At 36.8% G+C, this 22,715-nt stretch overlaps 1 protein-coding gene across 1 annotated transcript in view; it reads right to left on the bottom strand.

Annotated features, from left to right (window-relative positions):
• USP10 (ubiquitin specific peptidase 10) overlaps positions 1 to 17,622 on the bottom strand; it is a 38,650-nt gene extending 21,028 nt beyond the window's left edge. Inside the window, exons 1-4 of the mRNA XM_009332333.1 lie at positions 17,545 to 17,622; positions 13,898 to 13,966; positions 10,714 to 10,759; positions 4,843 to 5,868 (exon numbers count right to left, since the gene is read on the bottom strand). Of these exons, the coding sequence (XP_009330608.1) occupies positions 4,843 to 5,868; positions 10,714 to 10,759; positions 13,898 to 13,966; positions 17,545 to 17,622 (1,219 nt within the window). The remainder of the gene's footprint in view (positions 1 to 4,842; positions 5,869 to 10,713; positions 10,760 to 13,897; positions 13,967 to 17,544) is intronic.
• Between the last annotated feature and the right edge of the window lie 5,093 nt (positions 17,623 to 22,715).

Here is a 22,715-nt window from a genome sequence, read left to right as displayed (position 1 = left end):
GTCATTTCTAACCAAATAAAAACATGCCGAAAAATAGAAAATATTTAAATCAGTCCTCTATCACATAAAGAACCTGACACCTGAAAGGGTAGGCAGCAAAAAAATGTAAAAGGGAAGACATTAGCACCTAGCACAGATGCAGATGAAAATCGTTCTGCCAGTGTTGGAACATATTTGTTATTAAATTACTAATGCTCAAGTATTTCAGAATGTATTGTTAATGCAGCAAAGTTTGAAACGTTGTGCACACATACAATCTTTCTGTTAATATAATTAAGCACTTTTGAAAATTAGGATAAAAATAATGAAGAAAGTATTTATTTTTAATGTCTATCAATAACTTTTTACATTAACTCTATTTTTCCACATTTTTGTGTCCCACTAAAAAATATTATTAGGACCTCTAGCATCCTCTTGTGGTCATAAAACTGCTTTGTAAACAATGTCTAAAGCAATGTTTCTTTTAACATAAAGAATTATTTTTGTGTACAGCAATTACATTCAATACCACATTTTCATCTCACGTCCAACATTTACACAATAACTAAAAGAATTTTTACAAGAGTATCAGAAGAAAAATACACTTACAACCACGAGAAAACTTTCTTAAAATTGCAAAACCTGTTATAAAGCACACGTCACTAATCAGAAAGAATTCACGTTCCCTTTGGTGGATGCCAAATTGTGAAACAGGGCCTTGATTTGAAAACATCTAGAACAGTATTATCATGGTTAGAAGTTTCTGCTGGTAAACAGAAAACATTTTGTTCATTCACTGGGTGGTGTTATTACAAATACCTGTCAAATTTAAAAAAAAAAAACCACAACGCAACAACAGAACAAACGGTAGTTCCCTAATCAACGCAAGTCCAAAGTTTAAGGAAGGAGAAACCATGTGGGTATGGTCTCCATGCCGAAGAGATACACGTTACAAGTTAGCAATTTAGCACTTAGCTTGAGACCATTATTGCTTGAGCAAATATTATGTATGTCACTCAGATCTTTCTTCAAATCCAGGCAGTGATAAAAAGTGCCAGGACAACACTGCTGGATAACCCTACACAAAATCAGTTTCTGCAAGAATGCAGTTTGATAGTACAACAGGCTAAATTTCTGAAGTTGCTTATAAAAAAAAAAAACAAACAAACCACCAAACCTTGCAACAACTTCCATTCCACAACCACTTGCTCTAGTGTCTACCTAGCTTTATCAATAAAAATTTTTTTTCTCGTATGTAACATTGAAACACCTTTGTTACAAATTAAACTAAGCAATTCTTGTCTTGTTCACTACAGTCTTGGGAAAGCAGTGAATCGCCATCTTCTTTATGAATTTGTTTCACCTATTTGAAGTTATGTCCATGATCACTCCAACAATCTCATCTGAGACAAAGTAAATCCAAATTTTCCATGTTTGCCAAAAGAGTATGGTTTTAAAATCTTACTTCTGTTTTCTCTGCTGCACTATTACACCTTCCTTGAGAAGTAATGCCCAAAGACTGGGATCTGCATCGAGTCCTCAACAGCAACAACAGAATCATAGTTATCTTCCATCTTTTTCATGTAAATTGGTATTAACACACACTGGAAATAAAACTTAAGTCTTCTTCAGCTTTACTAAGGACACTTATCAACTCCCTAGAACTTCCAGATCCTTTTATTCTCTAATACTATTACCAACCATTTGTTCTTCATACTGTATGCTTGCATTTGATTTCTGTTCTGGCGTATCCTTTTCCATACTTGCATTTATTGGATTTCCCTCCTTCTAATTTAAAATCATTCCAGATTTAGTCAGATCTTAAACGTTTGTGTTCTTCAATTCATCTGAAATTCTGCCTGCTGTAAACAAATTTTATGTGTACTGTTAATTCCATCATCCACAATGAAACCACTGCAAGAAAACACGATTCAGAAAATCTTTTTAGATTCTCCCATTGACATTTTTCTGGAAGTTACCAAGAACAGTTAAAAGACTACTCAGAGAATAGCTAGTTTTCCAATCACTTATTTCCCTAGCTTACTTAGAATATTATGTAAGGCATTATTAACTATCATCAGGTTGTACATCAGAGGGTAGTAACTGTGAAACGTGGCAAGTGAAGCCTGAGTCTTATTTTTTACAAATATGGACCATTTATAATCCTACTATCCCTTAGAAATGAATTATTAAAATTTTTGCCCTAGCATCTAAGTTAGGCTAAGGTGTGTAATTAGTACAGTTGTCCCTTTCTAAATATGCAAGTGCCGTACCTGTACTTCTCTACCATTCTGATGTTATCTGCCTGGAGTTTTGCCAAATAAACCTCAATGGTTCATAGTTTGCTTCAGAAGTTCCTTTAACTTGTTCACTAGTGTTGCCAGTAAAGCTTCTCACCACACACCTTTGCCACTTGCTAAAATTAACTCTTCGGTATTTTTTTTCTCATCAAGATTAACATGAAATTTGTTTTATTTATTTTCTAGTCCTGATTTTCATCTCCTTATCTTGTGTAGCTTTCATTTACATTTGAGGACTAAGAAACCACAGACCTTTGCAGGTTGAATCAAGTAGCATTAAACTATCTTCAAGGTGCCTGTGAATCATTAACCTCCCTTGTAATAACTGGTGAAATTAACGCACAAACCAGCAATTTGTCCTTAGAAAAGTAAGAGTAACTTATCTTCTTGTGTCCTTGAGCACATGTTCTAAATAAAAACTGTACAGAGCTCCAACATTAAGTCAGAAGACTTGCTAATTTTGCTTGCTAAACTCGAGATACTTCAGGTCTAGTTTTTACCTGTGTTTAGCACCCTATGGCACTTGTGGTCAAAAATTCATTCCCACTGGCATGAGTTGAAACTGGTGAATTCCCAGCAAATCAAACAACAGGATTTCAACTCAGCCACAAAGAAAACAAGGAACACAATCAGCAGCTAACTATGAAAAACATACAGGACTGCTATATACCCTTATATGATGATGTTAACCTAGGCAGAAGATTTGAAATGAAATATGTATGGAACGGAGCAGATGATCTGTCTGGAAATCATAAATTGAAACTCATGTAACATATTTTTGAGTGTGGGTGTATGAACAAAGCACTAATGTACCTATTGCCCCAAACAGGACAGAAAACATTTAAAAAAGAACAGACAATGAAGAAAATCACCTTTTTCCACAGAGCAAAGCACTGGTATCATGGCATTCAGATCTTCAAGTAAATGTTTCGTAACGAAATCAGTAGCATCTGAATGACAGGAATTGCAGCAATATAACTCCTACCTAAATCAGCTGCAATGAGAAGATTAATTCCTTTTCACTGGAAAAGGATCTATACTCAGATTATTCCTCTGCAAAAACAGCTAGCTAATAGCGAAGGTGCAGAAGAAAACTGTATAGAAGTTATATTGCTATTTTAATACATTAAAGACAAAATAAAAAGCTCTGCTCCCACCTGGTGGCAAAAAATAGTACAGAAACAGTAAAAGTCTAGAAAGTTAACTTAAAGCTGAAGCAACCTGGACAAGACAAAAAACTTTTTCATCTGTGGCAAGCAGTTCTAGCTTTACGGTTGTCACAAAATAGTTTTAAGTTAAAATTCATTACCAAATGATAGCTTAAGATTTTAAGAGTACAACATACTCCACATGTATGGGATCATACAAACCATAATCACCTGCTTATACACTTTTTTTAATACGGTCAACTGTACGGGTGTTTGTGACACCTAAGTGAAAAATACACAGAGATATAAATTATTCTGACAGCTTTCCTCTGAACAGACAATTTTGAGTAATGAAACGGTTATAAAGGAGGGGATGAGAGGCAGGCCTATACTTCTGGGTATTCTGAATAGAAATCTCCAGGTCAGATTCTGGTTAGAGCAGAAAACTTCGACTTGAAGCTGTCACACACAAAACGCCACTGTACTTGTAAATCAGCTCACAGCATAAATAGCAGGATTTTGCACAAGCCTTTTTACATAGAGACTATTTCACAGATTTAAAATAATTATTTTTGTTCCAACATTCGTAAGTCAGGGACACAAAATGCAACCGACTGGATATTTTTCTTCGTATTTTCTGACTGAATCTGCAAAAACGATCGATCTCATGCACATTCTAGCATTTCTTATTAGAACCACAAATATGGCAGGACTAATGGTCAAAGCCTTTATATCACACATCGCCTTTCCTGATGTACCCTCTGGACAGTTTCTTACAGTTATTCTTGAACAGGCAATAGCTAGCATTGTTTCTGGATAAAATAATATCGTTTATAACGGTTAAGGATAATTCTTCAAAATTAGAAACAGACCTCTCAAACAGCAAATCAATAAATATAAAAACTATTTCCTGAATTAGAATTTCTGAAGCAGGATCTATTTAGACGTTACATTTAAGCTACTGTATGTGTCCAGGAATTTCAGCTACTTTGGCATAAATTTATTAATACTCTTCTCTTCTTGTAATAGAATGCATTACAAAATTATAACTACTGCATAATATAACACACTATTTTCAGAATAAACTTTTCTAACGTGTTCTCCCTACTGCAGTAGCACACAGCTGAATGCAACCAGCCTATTTAAAATCACAGATCACTTAAACATATTGTTTGACAAGTAGCAATAGTTTTACCGCATCTGGGATAACGACATGGTAATGTCTCATTGGAATGTTTACTCAGGGGTATACAAAACTGGCTTATTTAAATTATATCTTTCATAGCAGTGTTTGAACAGTCATCTTATTAAGAACATTAACAGAGGAATCTTCTCTATCAATATTGCACGCTCCTGTTTACAAGCAGAGTTAATACCCTTCCAGTGTAACATCCACTCGTGTGTATTAACTATACCTGCAATCTTTATGGCTACAGGATCCTCTGAAACTGGAACAGGTCCCTCTTTGACTTCAACCTGTTTTTCAGGGACCAGAGTAGATGTGGCAGGAGGGGTATACTTAGTCTCAACATAGACCACAGATGTGGAAGCAGAGGGCTTGGAATTGTGAAAAAGACTAGCCCACGATTTTGCAGGCTGATTAACAGAGACTGATCCTGCAACCGGGACTGTTGCCTCAGTAGTAGGTGAAGCTTCCTCAGGCTTAGCTTGGTCTGAGTCAGTGCTTTCCACAGTGTGCAATTCTACCCCATTGGCAGCTGTGTCCTCACCAGAGGATTCAAGTGTTTGTCCATTAGTAACGCCAAGATTTTCAGTAGTATCAGTACCAGCATAAGACTGTACAACAGCTGTCCTTAAGGGGCTATCTCTGCCAGTCTCTGAGGGGATGCAAAACTGTTCAGAATTAGTAACACGGCATACCTCAGGCTGCCCTGCAGTCCTGGTATTGTCTAGTGCGCTAGAAACAGAATCATCAGAGACAGCTTCATTAATGAAGTCCACAGAATTGTCCGGGCTGTCGCAAGTCCTTGGTGTGGCCAGGGAGGGTATGTCTCCCGTCAGTTCTGTATCCTCCGTGCTTATACTGTTTAGTCCCGATGAATTTGCATGGCCATTTACAAGAGCTTCTGTGGGAGCAATGCCGTCGCTGACATCTTCCAAGTAACTGTAGTATCCAGGAGGTCTTTTTTTCTTCTTTTTACGCTCCCTTTGCCCAAGGCCTCCAGACAAGCCATCGTTTTCAGCATTAGAACCGCTGTCCAAAGCAAGGGTTGGATCAGTGAACTGGCAGTCAATGGAGTTGTAGTTTGTTTCACTGAGGCTATCATCTGGGGTTTTCTGAGCAGGTGCACAGCTGAGAATGAATTCTGGAGCCTGAGGATTCAGAGTACTTGAAATACTGTAGTCGGTGTTATTTAGTACAGATGACTGTGTCTCAATAACTTCATTAACACCAAATTCAATTCTCTGATACTCTTCCCCTGAACAAGAGAAAGCAAACCTGAGTTAGTGAATGACATCTAATCAAAAAGCTACAAAAATTAAGGACCCCCCCCCCCGTATTTTCCTGCAACTCAGAAAACAAACTACATTCCCTCCAGCTAAAATTATTCTTATTCTCTATCTCAATCCTGAAGGACATTTCAAAACAACATTTCTTTTCCTAAAGACAACAGAGTATGATTCAGGTTTTCTTAAACAGAGTATGTAATTTTCCAAATCACAGCACAGTTCCTCTAACACCTATTAAATTCACCTATTAAGAAAAACTATTAAAGCCCAGTGACTTTAGCCATATTCTGCATTAATTACTGGATAATTGCATATAAAATATGGTGCAATATTTAACTCCACACTTCTAAAGTCAGTCTTTTCCACTGACAATTACAAAATCCAAGCCTTGTTTAGCCTGTTTAACTTTTAAAAATAATTTCCACATGTGGAGTTTGGTTTTTGGGGGGGTTGTTTGGTTTTCCTCATGTGTAAAGATTTATCATAATCCTTAATAACTGAAAAATATTTTCTTAATTGTATGGAAACACTGCAATTACAGCTTTTGAAACTCTAGGCTCATCAATGTCTTATTTAATTTTATCACAGTTGAATTTATTATTATATGAGAATATGATATATATGACTATATGATTTTATGACAAGAAATACAACAGATATGCCTCAATGTAAGTCAGTGTTCAACTTGTACATACAAGCAGTACTGAAAAATTTGTGAACAGGACTGGGTTTAGGGTTTGGGTATTTTTGTTTTGGTGTGGTTTTTGTTGGGGGTTTGTTTATTTATTTATTTTCCCTGGAACATTGACATGCTTTTTAAAGAAACACTAAGAAATACTCTCATGGCAGGCTGCAATATCACAAAATATTGTCAAAGTACTGCAATTTCATGGAACTTAATTAGTTTTATAATGCATGCATGCTAGCTAGAAACACTGAATACTTCAGTTACAACTATTTCCATAATTATCAAATAAAGAGATAATATTAATGAAACTGAGTCTCAGGAATGTTAAAGGTAAGCTCACATTTTAGTACTTAAAAGTTTCGTAGGTCTTTCTATGATATGTATGTTACTGTTTGAAAGACATTAATTTTAATATTTTCTGTTTCCTCAAAGATGGGGGACTAAAAAACACATTTCAAATTTTTACGACTGTTACTAGAAAACCAAACAACACTAGATACTATTTCCAAAGGAATATAAGTGGATACACTATTAAACTTTAAAGATTTATGCAGCTTACGTTATGTACAACAAGTCAACAAATGATAATTTTCAAGTATAACACAGACACTCATTAAAAAAAATGGTGTGGCGTTTTGTTTTTTTTAAACGCAACAAGAAGGAAGCAACACTTCCTAAGGAAAAAAATTATTTGCACACCTAAGGAAATAATCCTATGGGAGGACAGAGTCTAGCAGAGAATGTTTTGATACATAACTGTCAACATAACTGTTTTGAAACTCTCCAAATAGTTTCTAGAACAGTCCACTGACAAAAATTTTAGCTTAAAAAAAAAAAAACATGAAAGAAACAAGAATCTGTAGGGTACATATTTTTTAGTATCACATGAAGAGTAACAAACATTCAATGTGTGTTGAGGTCTGACTTACACATGCAATACCAACATATTATGAATTAATGAACAAAGATATGTAATACAGATGTTAATTGCTTTTCTGCTTTGATCTATTAACCTAAATGAGAAGTAAACACATTTCACATATCAATTTCCATCTTGCTGCCAGACTAAAGGAAACTTTAAAAAAAAAGAGGAAAAACTCTCCATACACATCCGATTTCTCTACATCATGTTAACAAGAGCCTGAATTTCAAATTTTCTTCACCTCTCCCCTACACCCATGAGAAAGCATTTTATAACACCGTGCCTGTCAATCCACCATTCACCAACTACTTCTGCAATCACTGACTAGCTATCACCTACCAGAAAAGAGGGCTTAAGTTTCTTTTAAAAAAATCAGCAGGCTAGAGACAGGGAGGTGGAAAGCTGCTGCCTGATATCCACTTAAGAGGGAAGGGCTGGGAGATCTCAGGCATCACCTAAGTGTTTAGCAGCAACACTAACTGGCTATCAGTGCTATACACTGGCTGACCTGTCAGGACACACACAGCTCGAAACCAGCCACAGCTTCATTTGCTTGCAAATGTAGGGCATGAGTTTTAAGGGACATGGGACACAAATCCACAACAAAACTACTCCTCATTAGTTTATCTACTTATGGAGCAACTTGTTAGTTCAAGCATGAACCAAAAGCTAGCTCATTACCGTTTGTAACAGTAAAAAGCACAAGCAACAACTGGTAACACCTAATATTCCTCCAACCACCATAAGAATGAATTACTGGGCACATTTCAAATCCCTACAACTTAAAGATAATCTGGGATTTCTGGTTTTTTTTTCCAAAATCCCAGGTAAAAAAATAATAATTGCTTCGAAACAAAGAACGTGGCTTCCCTCTGTGGCTGAGTTAAGCCTACCACAGCCAAAAGTGAGAGTTCTCAGTTCCGCACTCCTGTTCTGCTCCTCTACTCCAGCAAGCTTCCAGCACTTGTGTTACTGAAAGCTAACCTAGCAAAAAAAAAATAATCCAAGCCAGTGTTTTTTTCTTCTGTTTTGGTGAACTTATCAGCTTACTGTACACTAGACAATCACAAGAGCCAGCTCAGGGCAAGTGGGTAGCAGAAAACAAAACATAACCCTTACAATTATGGGACAATGGTAATGTAGCTGAAGGTGCAACATAAACATCGTAGGCAAAAATCCTGCCAAAAGCGTAACTGATATTCTAGCATTTAACACACAAATTAGGAAGTTACAGCTGAGGAATTAAACGTTACACCTTACAGCAGGATTAGAATAATAAATACCAGTAGCTACTGTAGAGTTAGTCTATGGGATGACTGGCAGAAGCTCATTTGCCGTAAGATTGTCTGAAGTTCCTTTGAAAAAATGAAAGGTAATTTTTTCTGTTTGTTTTGACTTTCCACTTTGCTTCCGGGCATCTTTGTTTCAATCTAGTTCACAGCGCTATTTCTGAATGGACTGAAACAGATATATCTGTCATGAACAACATGACACGCATATTGAAACAAGTATCAACAGATGCTCCAAGGACAAAGTCTATGTACAGTAACAAAAGCTGTGAATACACAGTACTCATTAGTCTGAACAGAGTTCTGCATATTAGAGCTTCAGCCGTGATTTGATTATTCCTAGTATTAACAGATCTTCTAATTCTGTAATAAAGTTAAATACTGAAGATAAGGATAGGAAAAAAAATTAGACTATGGGGGGGAGACAACATGGTCAGTGAGTGTCATCTCATTATAATTATAAATATTCTGCATAAGCACAGCATTCCATTTTAGTTTCCACAGCTTCTTATGCAGCCATCACAGTGATAATATGCATGCACAGTACAGTGCAAGCTTGTTAAAGACATTTTTCAGGCAAAACCTAATTTGCTGTCATTACCTAATCTCAGGGCTGGGAGGGGTTCTCTCAGGGTCTAGGAATGATCTGAAAAACATTTGTACAAACCAACTTTCTGTACGGCTTGCGAACATTAAAATCTCAGTCTTAAAGAACAGAACTCAAATCCATAGTTAGACAAAGCAATATATGACTGGACTCCCCTGTCATCAACAACAGACAATTCGTACCACATGGTCCTTTTAATGAACATTTCAAACTCCTACTTAAAACTACTCAGAGTCCTAAAACTGGTCTTGTACTAAATAAAGCTCCTGAATTTTCACAAATATTGCACATCTGCTTTCAAATGGGACCTGTTGTCCTTCTTTATGACTAGCTATCTTATTTACCTTTAAATGCAAGGCCAAAGTCACTAAGCATAATGATCAGGTGTTCCTAAACATTAATATGCGCATTTTGGTCCTCTTATGGACTTTTGAGAAATGTCTAATCAGACACTTGCATTATTTTGAAGGAGATCTGGATGTCATTTGTATCATTCTCATATACATCTGGGTAAGTCTCAGCTTCCTTGCTCTCCCCTGGTTCAGGGGAAAAAACAAGCACTAATTTACCTGCTGCTTAAAATTCTGAGAATGTTCGGTTTAAACTATATAGTGATGATCACATGGCAACTCCTACTTAACTGTCAACTTTATATAACTATGAAGTAAGGCCAGGTTGTAAGGTGTATGGGTTGAGACAGAGTAGACATGTGACTGTTACAGCTTTAAAACGGGAACTCTGTAATGCATTTTTACATCAAGAGTCATACTTTCACCAAAAGAAAAAAAAGGAAAGAAAAAAAAAAAAGGATTTCCCCCAAAAAATAGCTGAGCCAGACAGAAACAAGAGTCAATGGGAACACTGAACAGAGCACTGCTTGCAGAGCTGTCTTCAGGTTGCAAATGCCAGGAAATACTCATGCTATGGCTCTTACAGGAGGGCCAGCTGAATGCCACGCTAGTTACTTTTTTCTTCAGTACAACTTCTCTAGCAAGCTTCAGCCCCCCATATTTTTACAGCTACATCCTACAATACTTCAGCAAGGCATTAAGATTGTGTCGTAGCACAATCAAGGAGGCGTAAGCACGTCCACCCTAATTAGCTGAAGTTCAATGCAGTATTTTCAAATACTCTCATGGATCTCATTCAATAAAAGGTGTTTAAAAAACTAACCTGCTAAATATATGCATATATACCTGCTGTTCTAAAGATTAAATTCAAAGAGAAGTTGTAGTAAATCTAAGGAAAGTGTCACAACTTTAAGTTTAAAAAAAAAGGATGATGATTTCTTACCATCGTGAAACTTACCTGTGGACTTAATACCACATGAAGCTGTTTCATTGTATGGGGGGAGCTGCACAAAAAAGAAATGAAACTTATTTAAAGACAAAGCAACTCTATTAACATTTGATATCAGTTTCATTTGAAACATCTGAATCCTTTAAAAATAACATCATTAAGGTTTGATTTTCTGAGAGCATGTCTTGAACTCATGCTTCTATATTTATCAAATCCCACACTGTAGCTTCAAGTGTCCTTGCAGATTACCACAATTACTGAAAGATAAAGATTATCTTGGTTACACACCATAGGCTCAACTTCTCAAGCAAGTCACCTCACAGCATCAGGATCTTCCTTCCTCAACAGTAACTCACCATGATTTTAAAATGAGGAACATATCCTCTTTTTAGACAAAAACTGAAGATAGACCAAATTACCTGTGAAAGGATGAAACAAAGTTTTGCACAGAAAACAGTCACACCTAAACCTTTTGACTCTCAACCTGGTTCACCTATAGTGTTGCCCTTGAAATATTTCAGCTACGGTGTATTCTTAATCACATTTAACAAAAACAAAATTTTTTTTTTATCATCAGACTAAGCATAATGTAACCACATCATATAGTTTCTATCTGGATTGTAAATATGTCTAGTATAAAACACTGGCATCTTTTTACAGACTCAGTGGTTGATAGAAACCCTGTTATTGTGTAACCACAGGCAGGCAATTTCTAATCCCCCCTCACCTGCCCCCAAACTCCCCCAGCAGCTGAAAGCCACCTCCTGTGCCTGCAGGAACTGGCAGCCAGTGCGACATTGCCGTCCAGCAGCTCCCTAGAGAACAGCTGAACTGCTTCTGCAGTGGGAGATAAAACTTTGAGAGTACAGTGCAGTTTTATAATGCTATTCTAAATATTAATTATAGTGGTGCAATAAATATCAAAGACTTTTCCATTGAAGTCTTCAGTTCTCTAAAGCTACAGATACTTACATATTGCCTTCTTAAAGCACTGTAGACAACAGTGCACTGGAAGTGGCAAGAAAAATAGTCCTAAAATTCCATTATGAAAAAGTGCATAAAAAGAACACATACTGTAAAATCCATTTACAAACCATAATACATTTAAATACACCAACTTTCCAGGTCAAAAATGAGAGTCAATGGGTCAGAAAGAGGCTCCAAGCTGTTAAGAACCTATTATCTATATTAACATTGAACACAGATTCAATATAATTTTATAGTTAGAGCTAAAAAAGTTACTCAAAGTCTACAGTCAACAGTTTATGATAAAACTTGTAATTCTTGTATTTCTCCAATTCAAAGGGCTTAGGAAAATACAGAGTAAAAAATAAAATAAATAAAAAAGTAGTCCACCTATTGGTCCCCTACAGATCTGGTTAATCAACAGCACCTTTGCGAAGTAGGGATTTCTGACTTGACCTGTTTCATACAACTGGGTCATCCGAATCATCTCAGTCAAGAGGTATCTGATAGAACATACATTAAAAATGCCATGTAAAAAGAGACGTTCTAGACAACTTTTAGCTTTAACTAGTCCCTTGCCTCAGTCCACCCTTCAGTCTACAGGTAAGGGACTTCAGAAGAACACCAGCATCAACGGATGCTGGGACTCCCAGAACTGGCACTGCCCCCAACAGAATGTATGTCAAACACCACCACAGTATTATAACCTCAGTCTTGTCCTTCTTGAATTTCACCCAATTTTTTTCAGACCACTTTTCTCTGAAATATCTGCACAGTGTAAAACTAATAAAAATGATGCTTATTTCATCATCCAGATAATTAAAACATTGAACTGAACCAGATCAAGGACAAACTTAAGGAACACCGTTCAACACAGTTTTTTATTTTGATAGCTAACCAGTAAGTGGTACACTTGAGACAGTTATAAAATGAAGCAAGACTGGTTCAAATGCTGTAGGTTCATGTTTCCTCAACATAACTTATGAGAATAGCTTTATAGAATTCAACATATGACATTTTCATCTTCCACAATGTAAGTGTTAGAATAGCTGATGTAGGACACTTAAGGTGACACTACATAGGATGCAAACATCATACTGCTGCTATTGTATTTAATGGTGGGAAAACAGCAAGATAATCAGAAGAAACATGTATTACCTGAAGATCCAGTCTGCATTACTTCCCACCTACCAGAGAAGATACAAAGCTATCCCTAAAGGCAAGTAGAAGCTATCTTTTTCTTTCTAAGCTTCCCCTACCCCCCACCCCATTCCCTTGATGCACTTTTATTGTTTAGCGGTACACTATACTAATTATACTCGGAAAATTAAGTTACAGGAAACTAAGTCGCATTAACGATGGTCGTCAGATTTGTAAAATGCAACAAAAGGATTTCCCCATCTACAGTTGAAGTGTTCATTTCCTTTATGTTGAGGGGGGAGGACGGAAGCATGATTGAAACGTTTGAATAGAAATGTTTGGAGGAAAAACATGGAAATTGACCTAGAGGAAAATTATTTTTCAAGTCTGGAGATTAGGACAATGGCACAATACCCTTCCCTACAAAGGAAAACGGTTTCTTCACTCTCTACCAAGAACTAGAGAGAATGAGTCTACAATGCTATCTGTAGTGCGTTATGAACTCAAACACACAAAGACAACGTGTTTCACTCTGTGGTTCTCACTGCCACTGTAATTAGTTCATTATTGATCCATCTCTCATTTCTCAGACCTCACGCACAGCCTTCCTTCTAAGCATAGTTTTGATGGTTACCAGTACTTCACCTGTCAAAAAATATTAAGAATCCTTGTACTTCAAAAGGCTCACAAGATTTAGAAGCCCACCTTATTTACAACTAAGAACACTGCTGAAAAAGTTCTCTATACACACTTCTAAAAATAAAAATTAAAAAAAAAAAAAAAAAAAAAAATCAAAGCTAAGGTAATAGGACTGGATAACTCACTTTTAACATCCCATCACTACAATGTCAGCTATTCCAGCTCTGAAAGATGACAAGCAGAAGGTGGAATAATTAATTTCTTATTTCTAAAAATTGACTTAACATCCACATACATGGAAAGATGACTCCTGTTCAATATCTTCAGTTTGTAAATTAGCAAGCTGAGAGAATGATAAAAAAATCATTGTATTGGTACATTTCAAATATACACAAAGAGATGTAGCTTTAAAATGTTATTTCTAAAAGAAGTTTAAAGTTGATCTTACCTCAACAGAGCATCGTGGAGTCACAAAGAACTGATTAAATTCATCAGGGCTGAACTCCCCAAAAATATACTGAAAATAAAAGAGAAGGATCTTTGTTAAAGAAGGGTTTATATTCAATACAATTAATAAATTAATGATAAAATTTATTAAGATACTAGCATTCAAAAAAACCTGTGTGTTGGGAGCCAGAAACTCACCTGTTTGCATCCCAAATCTCATCTTAATTCCTTCCCAAGTCTTTAGCAGAGTACTTTAGGCTCTAAAACTGTATACAATGCATTTTTCTTCAAATTCCCATTAGAGGTAATCACAGGACAAACTGCAGCTCATCCCGTGACCAGTTTTAAACCAACACGTAGGGTGAGAAGTTGCATCAGTTCATATAAGTCCTAGACACAAGCTGGTTTACCTTCTAAAATACCCCAGATACCTACCCCTTGACAACAGAAAAAACAAGAATTACTTTTCCAGAGTTCTGCAAAACTAATGGTACCACTACCTGAGTGCACAAGCACAGAACTGAAACTGCCTAGGTGTAGAAAAATACACAAGATCTAAATATCATCAATTTCAGTACAGCTGCTCTTATGAATTTTGTTAGCCCTGTGCCTGAAACTCTGCATAACAAACCTAAGATGAAATGCCTTTTCCCAACATTATCTTTCTGCACCTCTTTAGATATTTTGCATCTATACTTCTATGGAAAAAAAATAAGTATCTAACAAGACCACAAAAAACTCCACGCTGAAATGAGAGCTTATATTTAGTCTACAGAAAATGAAACATTCCCAATAAAAAGGCCTGACATGTTGGCATTTCGTAGCACCTGGAAGTTTCTATAAACTTCCCCCACCAGCTGTGATTAGCTGAATAGCATCTGAACATTCAGGACAGCAGAGAGATACTGGGACAGAAAGAAGCTGAACAAGGAGTTGAATAAACTGACAAAATAGACAAAAGGATGGAAAATACCACTAACAACACATTCCTGGCATGTGGAAGGATATTCACTTAACAGTCACTAGTCACAAATATTATGGCTACAGATAAAAGCAGGTCAGTTTGGTCCAGTACCTTACAGCTTACCACTCTCACTCATCTTCAGTGTACTCTGATGCTCATTTGAGACAATTCTTTGCTATCCTCCACCCTTCCATCAGAAAAGCGGGGCAGACACCAGCTTTTTCATCAGTGTCAAGTCTTGCTCATGGTAAATCCTTAGCTTGGCTGTATCAAGATACAACTAACTAGATTGGGAGGTTGAACCATAGAAAAAAGTTCTCAAAATTTGAAAAATCATCTCTAGTGAAGTGCAGGCTGTTGCCACAAACTGTAGATACAGTAATTCAATCACAGTATTTTTTTTAGACTTTAGGTGGTTTATTCCAATAAAACTCATGTACTTGCTGTTTGCATGGCTCACAGCCATCTACGTTCATAAATTTCAAAGCTGAAGTTCAAGCTAAATTCCACAGCAATTACAAAATGTAGCTTTCTTACGCAAAAAGTGATTTATACGTATATCACTTATGTGTGAAAAGACTTTAACCATTTTAATGCCCTTCAGTCTTTTTAAACAAATATTGATATAATCTGGTTTAGTCACCAAACAATTCTTAACAGTCACAACAAACCGGAACATCTGTGATAGAAACTTCTGAAGCACAGTGAAACAGTTAATGCTTTAAATAACTTTCACACAACTGACTGCTCATTACCAACTGAGGCAGTACAACACCTAAACAGAACAGCATCCCTACACTGTGCTTCGAGTGAATGGCTTCACAGTTCTTGGCACAGGACTTAAACTTGGTTTATACTCTCTCTCAATATAACCAAGTCATTTTTATTCAGTAACATACCAGCTAGAATTTATCATATTCCAAAAAAACCCACTTGCTGAATCATAACCGAATTATGTTTTTAGGAGCTATTTTTGATGCAGTCATGCAACAAGACAAAACAATAATCTCAACTATAGACTATTAAAAGTTACATAGATCCAACCCTAATTCCTACAGATAATAATACAGCCTTTTCATTTACCAACGTTTTTAACCGAGGTATCACAGGCCTGATATTTCTTTCTGAGCAAAAGAAAGCGCTACTTTTTAATTAGGGAACACAAGACAAAAGTTAAACAAAGTGATCATTAATACTATCTTAAGGGAACTATTTTACTATATAATGATGTATTCACATAGGGAAATGATGCGTCTATGCAACTGTTTCTTTGTAATTTAAGAGAGGACATTAAAAATTTACCAACATCTAACCCAAAAACTAATCCTAGTCAGACTATAGTGCAAAAAACCCCATCCTATTTGGGCCTGAAGAAACCAGAATTTTATTTGATTTTATGAGGCTTTATTTAACAATGCTTTATACCTGCAAACACAAAGTAAACCAGTTAAAAGATCCCTGCATAATAAACTGAGACAAATACTGTTTCAAAATAAACTTATTAGGCCATATGACTGATGACATTAAACCTACCCAACTTCACCAACCTTCCTGTCCTCTGCCTCTCAAATCAGCCTCATCCCTCAAGAAGTAGATTTCTGCAAGCTACACACACAGCACACTCTGCTAGCATGACAGAATTTTCTACCCTTTTTAAGGTAACACTATGTGCTGATGTGAAAAAGTACCGAGATACCACATCACTTGGCGAGTATCATAATCTCTACAAAAAAGGAAGGGGGGGGGAGGGGGAGGGGGGGGGGCATTGCATTTTAAACAAATTGAAATACAGTGCTAGCTCCCTGCCTGCTGTCCGTCCAACCTACATCCCAATCAATCAGCACGCCTGGCGCCACACAAATGATCTCTGTGTTAGAACATACTTATTTTAGTTGTGAAACAGCTTCAGAAAGGCATCACTTTAGTACTTACTCTGAACCATTAATTCAAATTTAAAAGGTTTTTCTGCAACTGAAGTAGTATGCATTTTTAAGCAAGAGAGCACTAGGATTTTATAAAAGCAATACACCCTTGCAAGAAACAATCTCACAAGCAGTATGAGCTTTTGGGGACCTAGCTTGTACACTCTAAATTATCCCACATAATTTCAAAAGCCTCAGTGAGCTTTTTTTCAAACTGACAAATAAAATCAAATACTTTGATTCTGTTCAGTCAAACAGAAGTTTAATTAAATTATTTACACAACTCCTACACAAGCTACTCACAATCAGCATGTTTAACCCACACTCCGCAAACAACATTTAAAACACAGCAGAGAGACACTAGCATGTGTTAAAACTTTGCCAAAGCCATTTCAGACTATTTAAATTCCAATTTTAATATTTTCAGGTGTGCGTTTGCATAAGAAACAGACATGGCCACTAGGACATCAAATTGATTCCTTTAAATGCCAAACTCGAATCTGCCCTACGCTGTATCAATCTCCAAACTTGAGCGTACGTCACAGCATTTCCAAGTCCCAATCACAGATAACAGACTGGGACTTCACCACACAAGCTCCAAGGAAAAAGTGGGTTTCAGATACAGACTGCTTACGGTCAGCCCTAACGCAGGCAAGAGATTGTGATTTGCTCAGAGGTAAGCTGCTCCTCGTGCCGCCCATTACCGACGTGTCAGTGCATCAAGAGCCTTTTACTTTACAGTAACTATAGCTGTACAGTTACCTGAGCAAAGGACGAGCACAACTGGCGTGACAATGCATACGAACAGACAGCTGAATTGGCCCAGTCAGCAAAATCCATGCCTATTACCATCAATAATATATAGACTAAGGTACAAATATAATACAAACCCAAAATATTAAAAAATATTACCAGTGAAAAGTTGAAGCTAAATTACTCAGAGCTTACACAAATTTCATTTTAAGGCAAAAAAAGCAAGCTTTCTCCAAGGAAAAATATTGTTTAGCCTTCAATTACATATTTCAAAAATTAATTTTGATTTATATCCTCAGACAAAAAAGCATCTGCTTGAAAAACATGCTAAATAGTAGTCAATGGCCTAAGTGGTAACCCACAAGGTAGAGCAGGAAGGATGCTTAGAAAAGAGAGTCCAGTCTTACACCAACACTGGATTTGTACGAAAAACGCTAAGAGAATACGGGAGGGAAGTTGTGAAAATTTCCAATTGTAAAAGTAAGTCTAGGGGTAATGTTAAAGATACATAATCCCTAAGAGGCTTAGTTCAGAGTCAAATCTGATCTCCCTCTCCTTCTCAAATCATCTCTGCAACCTACACAGAAGCTTTCTGTTCCGACTCCTGGGAAGGAACCCTCTCTCACTTTTTCGGGAGCACATATTTCACACTGCATTTCTCCCGCTACTCCCCAGATTATTTAACTCTGCAGAGCAATCATTAACCTCACATTAAGTGTATTCAAGGATCCCTTAAGATACCTCAGTCTGGTGAGCTTGATTTCTGCCATAGATTAAGAGCAATGTCAAAACAGTATCATATAAATTTCAATGATCTTCCACTTGCAGCTGTGTAAGAGAAACAGATGGAAGATAACAGTCTCCTCTGGAGGGAGGCAGGGGCATGGGGGTGTGGAGAGGACAAGGCTTTGTGGAATTCTTGGCAGGGGGGGGGGCAGGGATCTACCTCTTACTACCTTTCTGCTTTCTCGTCAGTGTTTCCAAACCTCTCCTTTGGAATGGAAAAACAGAACAGTAAACCTAAAACATACTGATGGATCTATTCCATTTTGCAATTCATGACTGTAACCCAATCTGACCATTTGCCAGAGATGTACAATAAGTTATTAAACATATTAACATGATTTTAACAGAAGTAAACATATACCAACATAACAAAATGCCTTTCTTACACTGCATGATCAGAAATTGATGTTTTTTCCATCTAGTATCTTTCATACTGAGGTTTAACCACCAATCACTTTAAAACCGAAGTTATTCACAAGGGTTGCTTTCCACCCTCTTTTAAATGCCAGTTTCAAGATCCAGAAGTTCAGAACTTGTGTGAGTTTTCAAATGTGAATGTCTCTTGCAGATGCTCACATCTATGAGACCAAGGATGAAAATAGAAGTAAACAATGCTTGAATAAACCTTAAAAATGAGATAGCATTAGGCGGGATGGTACACAACGTACATAAAATCTCTCCTTTCAGACACTGACACTAACAACAAGTAGCACGTAAATTTAAAAAAAAAAATCAATGCAAAATTAAATATCCTTTGTGGAATTCTAAAATGGTACCTCTTTTCACATGAAGCTGCTGGTGGCATGGGTGCTCCAGTTTTTAATTAAACTTTCTTATGTTACCAGAACTTCAGATTTCATTTATTTGCCTCACTTCCACCTATCAAGATTTTGCAATTAAAGCTCGAGGATTGAATTCAAAACATTCTCATACAGTCTTGGAGAGTACAAAAAAAAAAGTACAACCAAATTCCTGAAAACGTTTAAAAGAACCAGATACAACTGTAGCTCTGAACTCCTTCCTGTGTGACTGGAGAGGACATCTAAAGACCTGTATCTTTGCCTTCCTCTTGAAGAGCTTAAAATTGTGAGACTAGAATATTATACAAACACTCTACAGATGATTTTTTTTTTTAAGTGTATCACATTTGCAATGTATTTTTTCTATAATACAAGTTAAGAATATTGAATGAATGAGACTGTTGAAGCTGATACAGCGGAAAGGACTTTCGGCCTGCGTTTCCAAAACTCACTAGTGAGCTGGTGTCACCAATTTTAGTGTTCAGTCTGACATGCTGTAAGGGATCAAACTTCCCTGTGTCGAGTACCTGCCTTCCAATATTAGTTCTCTTTAAAAAAAAAAACTCAAGTTAAATACCTCTCAGAGCAACATCCCAAGCCCTCCTGATTGTCAGTCGCGGCTCTTTCCAGTCACAACAAAACTGGAATCAGTTTCTAAGTTAATCTCTGTAATATGATTACAATAGTATAACATACAACTGCACTCCAGCAGATTTTACACCACTTTGAACAAACACTTCATCAATGACATCATCTTTACATCTTGGAGATGCTAACTGCATCTAGATTATAACACAAACTACATAAAACAAATTAACCAAATAAATTTAACCATAATAAATTAACACAAGAAAATTTGTTTTCTCACACACTGGAATGAAAGTAAGAGTACTTTTATATTTGTACAATAATGCTGATTACTATAACTGACCAAGTGGCATCTTAACTACGCAGACAAAAGCAGCAGCAACAGAACTAATTCCAAGAAAGGGGAAAAAAGGTTCTCCAAAGACCCCAAAGGATTAAAATGCCTGACCTGCAAGCTCTCCCCATGTCGACTGTTTTTTGCTGTGCTCTCGTTAACCACTTAAAAAATGAATGCTAATGTTACCCCAACTGCCTGTAATGAAATCTCCACTGGTATTCCAGTCTAGCAACACGAACACTCTCCTGGAGGAATATGAGGAGGAGGAGTACGTGTTACACAGCTGCTTGTCCTAGAAAAATGGGTAGAAATAGCACTGCTGATGCATCATCATGTTGGCATCACCTGTGCTACAAGAAAGCTAGGAAAATGAAGTGTCAATTTCTGCTTTCAAGAAGCATTAACGTGGCTTTCATCTAATAATCAACAGCTTCAGATCTTCCAGTCAAATTAGTTTAAGCTGCAAATACTCCCACTTCAACTGCTTTTCCACAAACGAGTTAAAAATACAGCTTTTACTTAATGGTGGCAAGGAATAATTCAACTGTATCTAAGCAGAAGGCCTAACAAGTCAAAACTAGTTCACGTATAGATTGAAATGATGAAATAGTTTCTGTATACCATAAGCTATACGATCTTGCTCACCGAGCTACTTCTACAAAGTGTACCTATTCTTAGAGCTATCAGGACAGGCTGGAGTAGAGGAAGAAAATGAACCATTCAGACGGAAGTCTGTTTTCTGGCGAGGAAAAAAGGGCACATGCGTACGACTGCACTTGGCTTTTATTAGCAGAGAAAAAGCTCTTACATCAATCATCCGAGCGGCAAGTAAGGTATTTCTCCCTCACCCTCTACTTCTCTCTCACTTTGTCAAGGTTTGACAACTTTTTTTTCTGAAAAGCGTAAGGAAAGACAATCTTCCCTCAGGTTCTCCTTCCTTTTCAGACTGAAATCCATCAAGTCTTAGTACACGGATGATTATCTAACTTGATACAACAAGGTTTTTTGAACTTCCAAATCCCAAGAAACTTATTGCTAAAATGCTTATAAAAACACAGACAAAATTGTGATACTGAAAACCAGGTTTGGTTGGGGTTTTTTTAGATTCTGAATTTGCAAACAACCACCCATAACCAGGAGCTATGAAGACCACTGGTCATGTATTTACAGCTGTATCACAGCCTGAATAGTAGTATTTTAGGTCAACCAGTTTCTGACAAAATCCTATGTTGATATATACTCTTTATGGAAAAATAAAGTCTATTTTTATAATAAAAATGTATGGAAATTAAGTTGTACTGTAAGGTGGAGCAGCTGCATATTAAAGCTTTTAACAGTTGAAAATGCAACAAATCATGAGCAAACTCTCAGTGCAGCTTACAGTCCTTTATCACTAGCCTGCAGCCTAAAACTAGAGCATTAACAAATCTACATAGTGCCTGGAGAAAGATCAGAGCTAGGTAAATGTAGGTCAGCTAAGCCCATGAGTCAGTGCAACTCTGCCTGCCTACCATTTAAGCAATCAAAGGCTCAAAAATATAGTGCATGACCAGTGTTTCTTGGATGTTATTACAGAATTCTTACAGCTGAAGGAAGTTAGGCATTTTCCACACATTTTACATGAATTAATCTGAGGGGAATTTATTCCATTATGAAAAAAAAGAATGACCGTTCTCAAAAGCTCATTTTCTGACCAGAGAAAAGACCAGATCACTGGCTAGTATGAAAGCACAAGTTGGTGAAATTTCAGTTGTGTCCATAGAGTTACTGGAAGGACAGGTTTAATGAACAAATGTCCCCTACAGCCTGACACTATCATGGGGGCACAACGTGGATCAGAACAGTTTATCCTCAAGATTGTAATTCAAACATTCACAAAAGCAGAGCAGGTTGTGCTCTTTCATTAGTATTAGTTTTCATCAATTACATAACATATTTCAAATAAGAGCAACACACCCAACAATAACCATACAAAAACCCACCAAAACATGAGCCAATTTCTTACACCCAAACAAATTCTGTTTATGTACTCTCTTCATTCTGTTACCAAAAATGAGGTGCTTGTTGGCATTCTTCCATTTCAAACAAACAGCAGCTGCCACAAAGTGCAACTAGCCTAAGGAAGCTGTCTATAAAAGTGCTGACTGTAGTTCGTATGGGGAGGAAAAGGGAATTGAAGAATAAAAAACAACCCCACACAGACACAACTGCATTTACAATTGCGGTTTACCTTCCCCAACCATGGAAAGTCTCTTATCTTCTCGTCTCCAAATCAGGACTGCCCCAGCAAAAAAACCTCTGCTGTTTTACACTTAAAACTTTCCCTGATTGGTATTTTTCTTCTGTTCCACACAACAAAAAAAAAGCACTCCCAAAACCAGCCACGATCTTATTTTGTAAATAATAATAGTATAAAGAGGGCAATGCAGCTGTATCAATTATATGTGATCATAAAGCAATGGCCCAGTGACAGGAGTATTATATCTACATTTTATATACCTTTTAATTTGCATCCTATGAGTATCATGTATTCTTGCTTTACCCTTTTTCTAACAGAAGAAAATATCTTCCTCCTTGGGCCTTCCACAGGAACCCAAGCTAAGAACATACATTCACATGTTATACAAACAAGAGTTGCAGTGAAGAGCAGTCATTTTGGGACTACAGCA

The sequence above is a fragment of the Pygoscelis adeliae genome, unplaced genomic scaffold (genome assembly GCF_000699105.1).
Source record: "Pygoscelis adeliae isolate BGI_AS28 unplaced genomic scaffold, ASM69910v1 Scaffold18, whole genome shotgun sequence".
NCBI classification, from domain to species: Eukaryota; Metazoa; Chordata; class Aves; order Sphenisciformes; family Spheniscidae; genus Pygoscelis; species Pygoscelis adeliae.
Note: the sequence above shows the minus strand (reverse complement) of the source record. Positions and strands in the feature narration are given on the sequence as shown.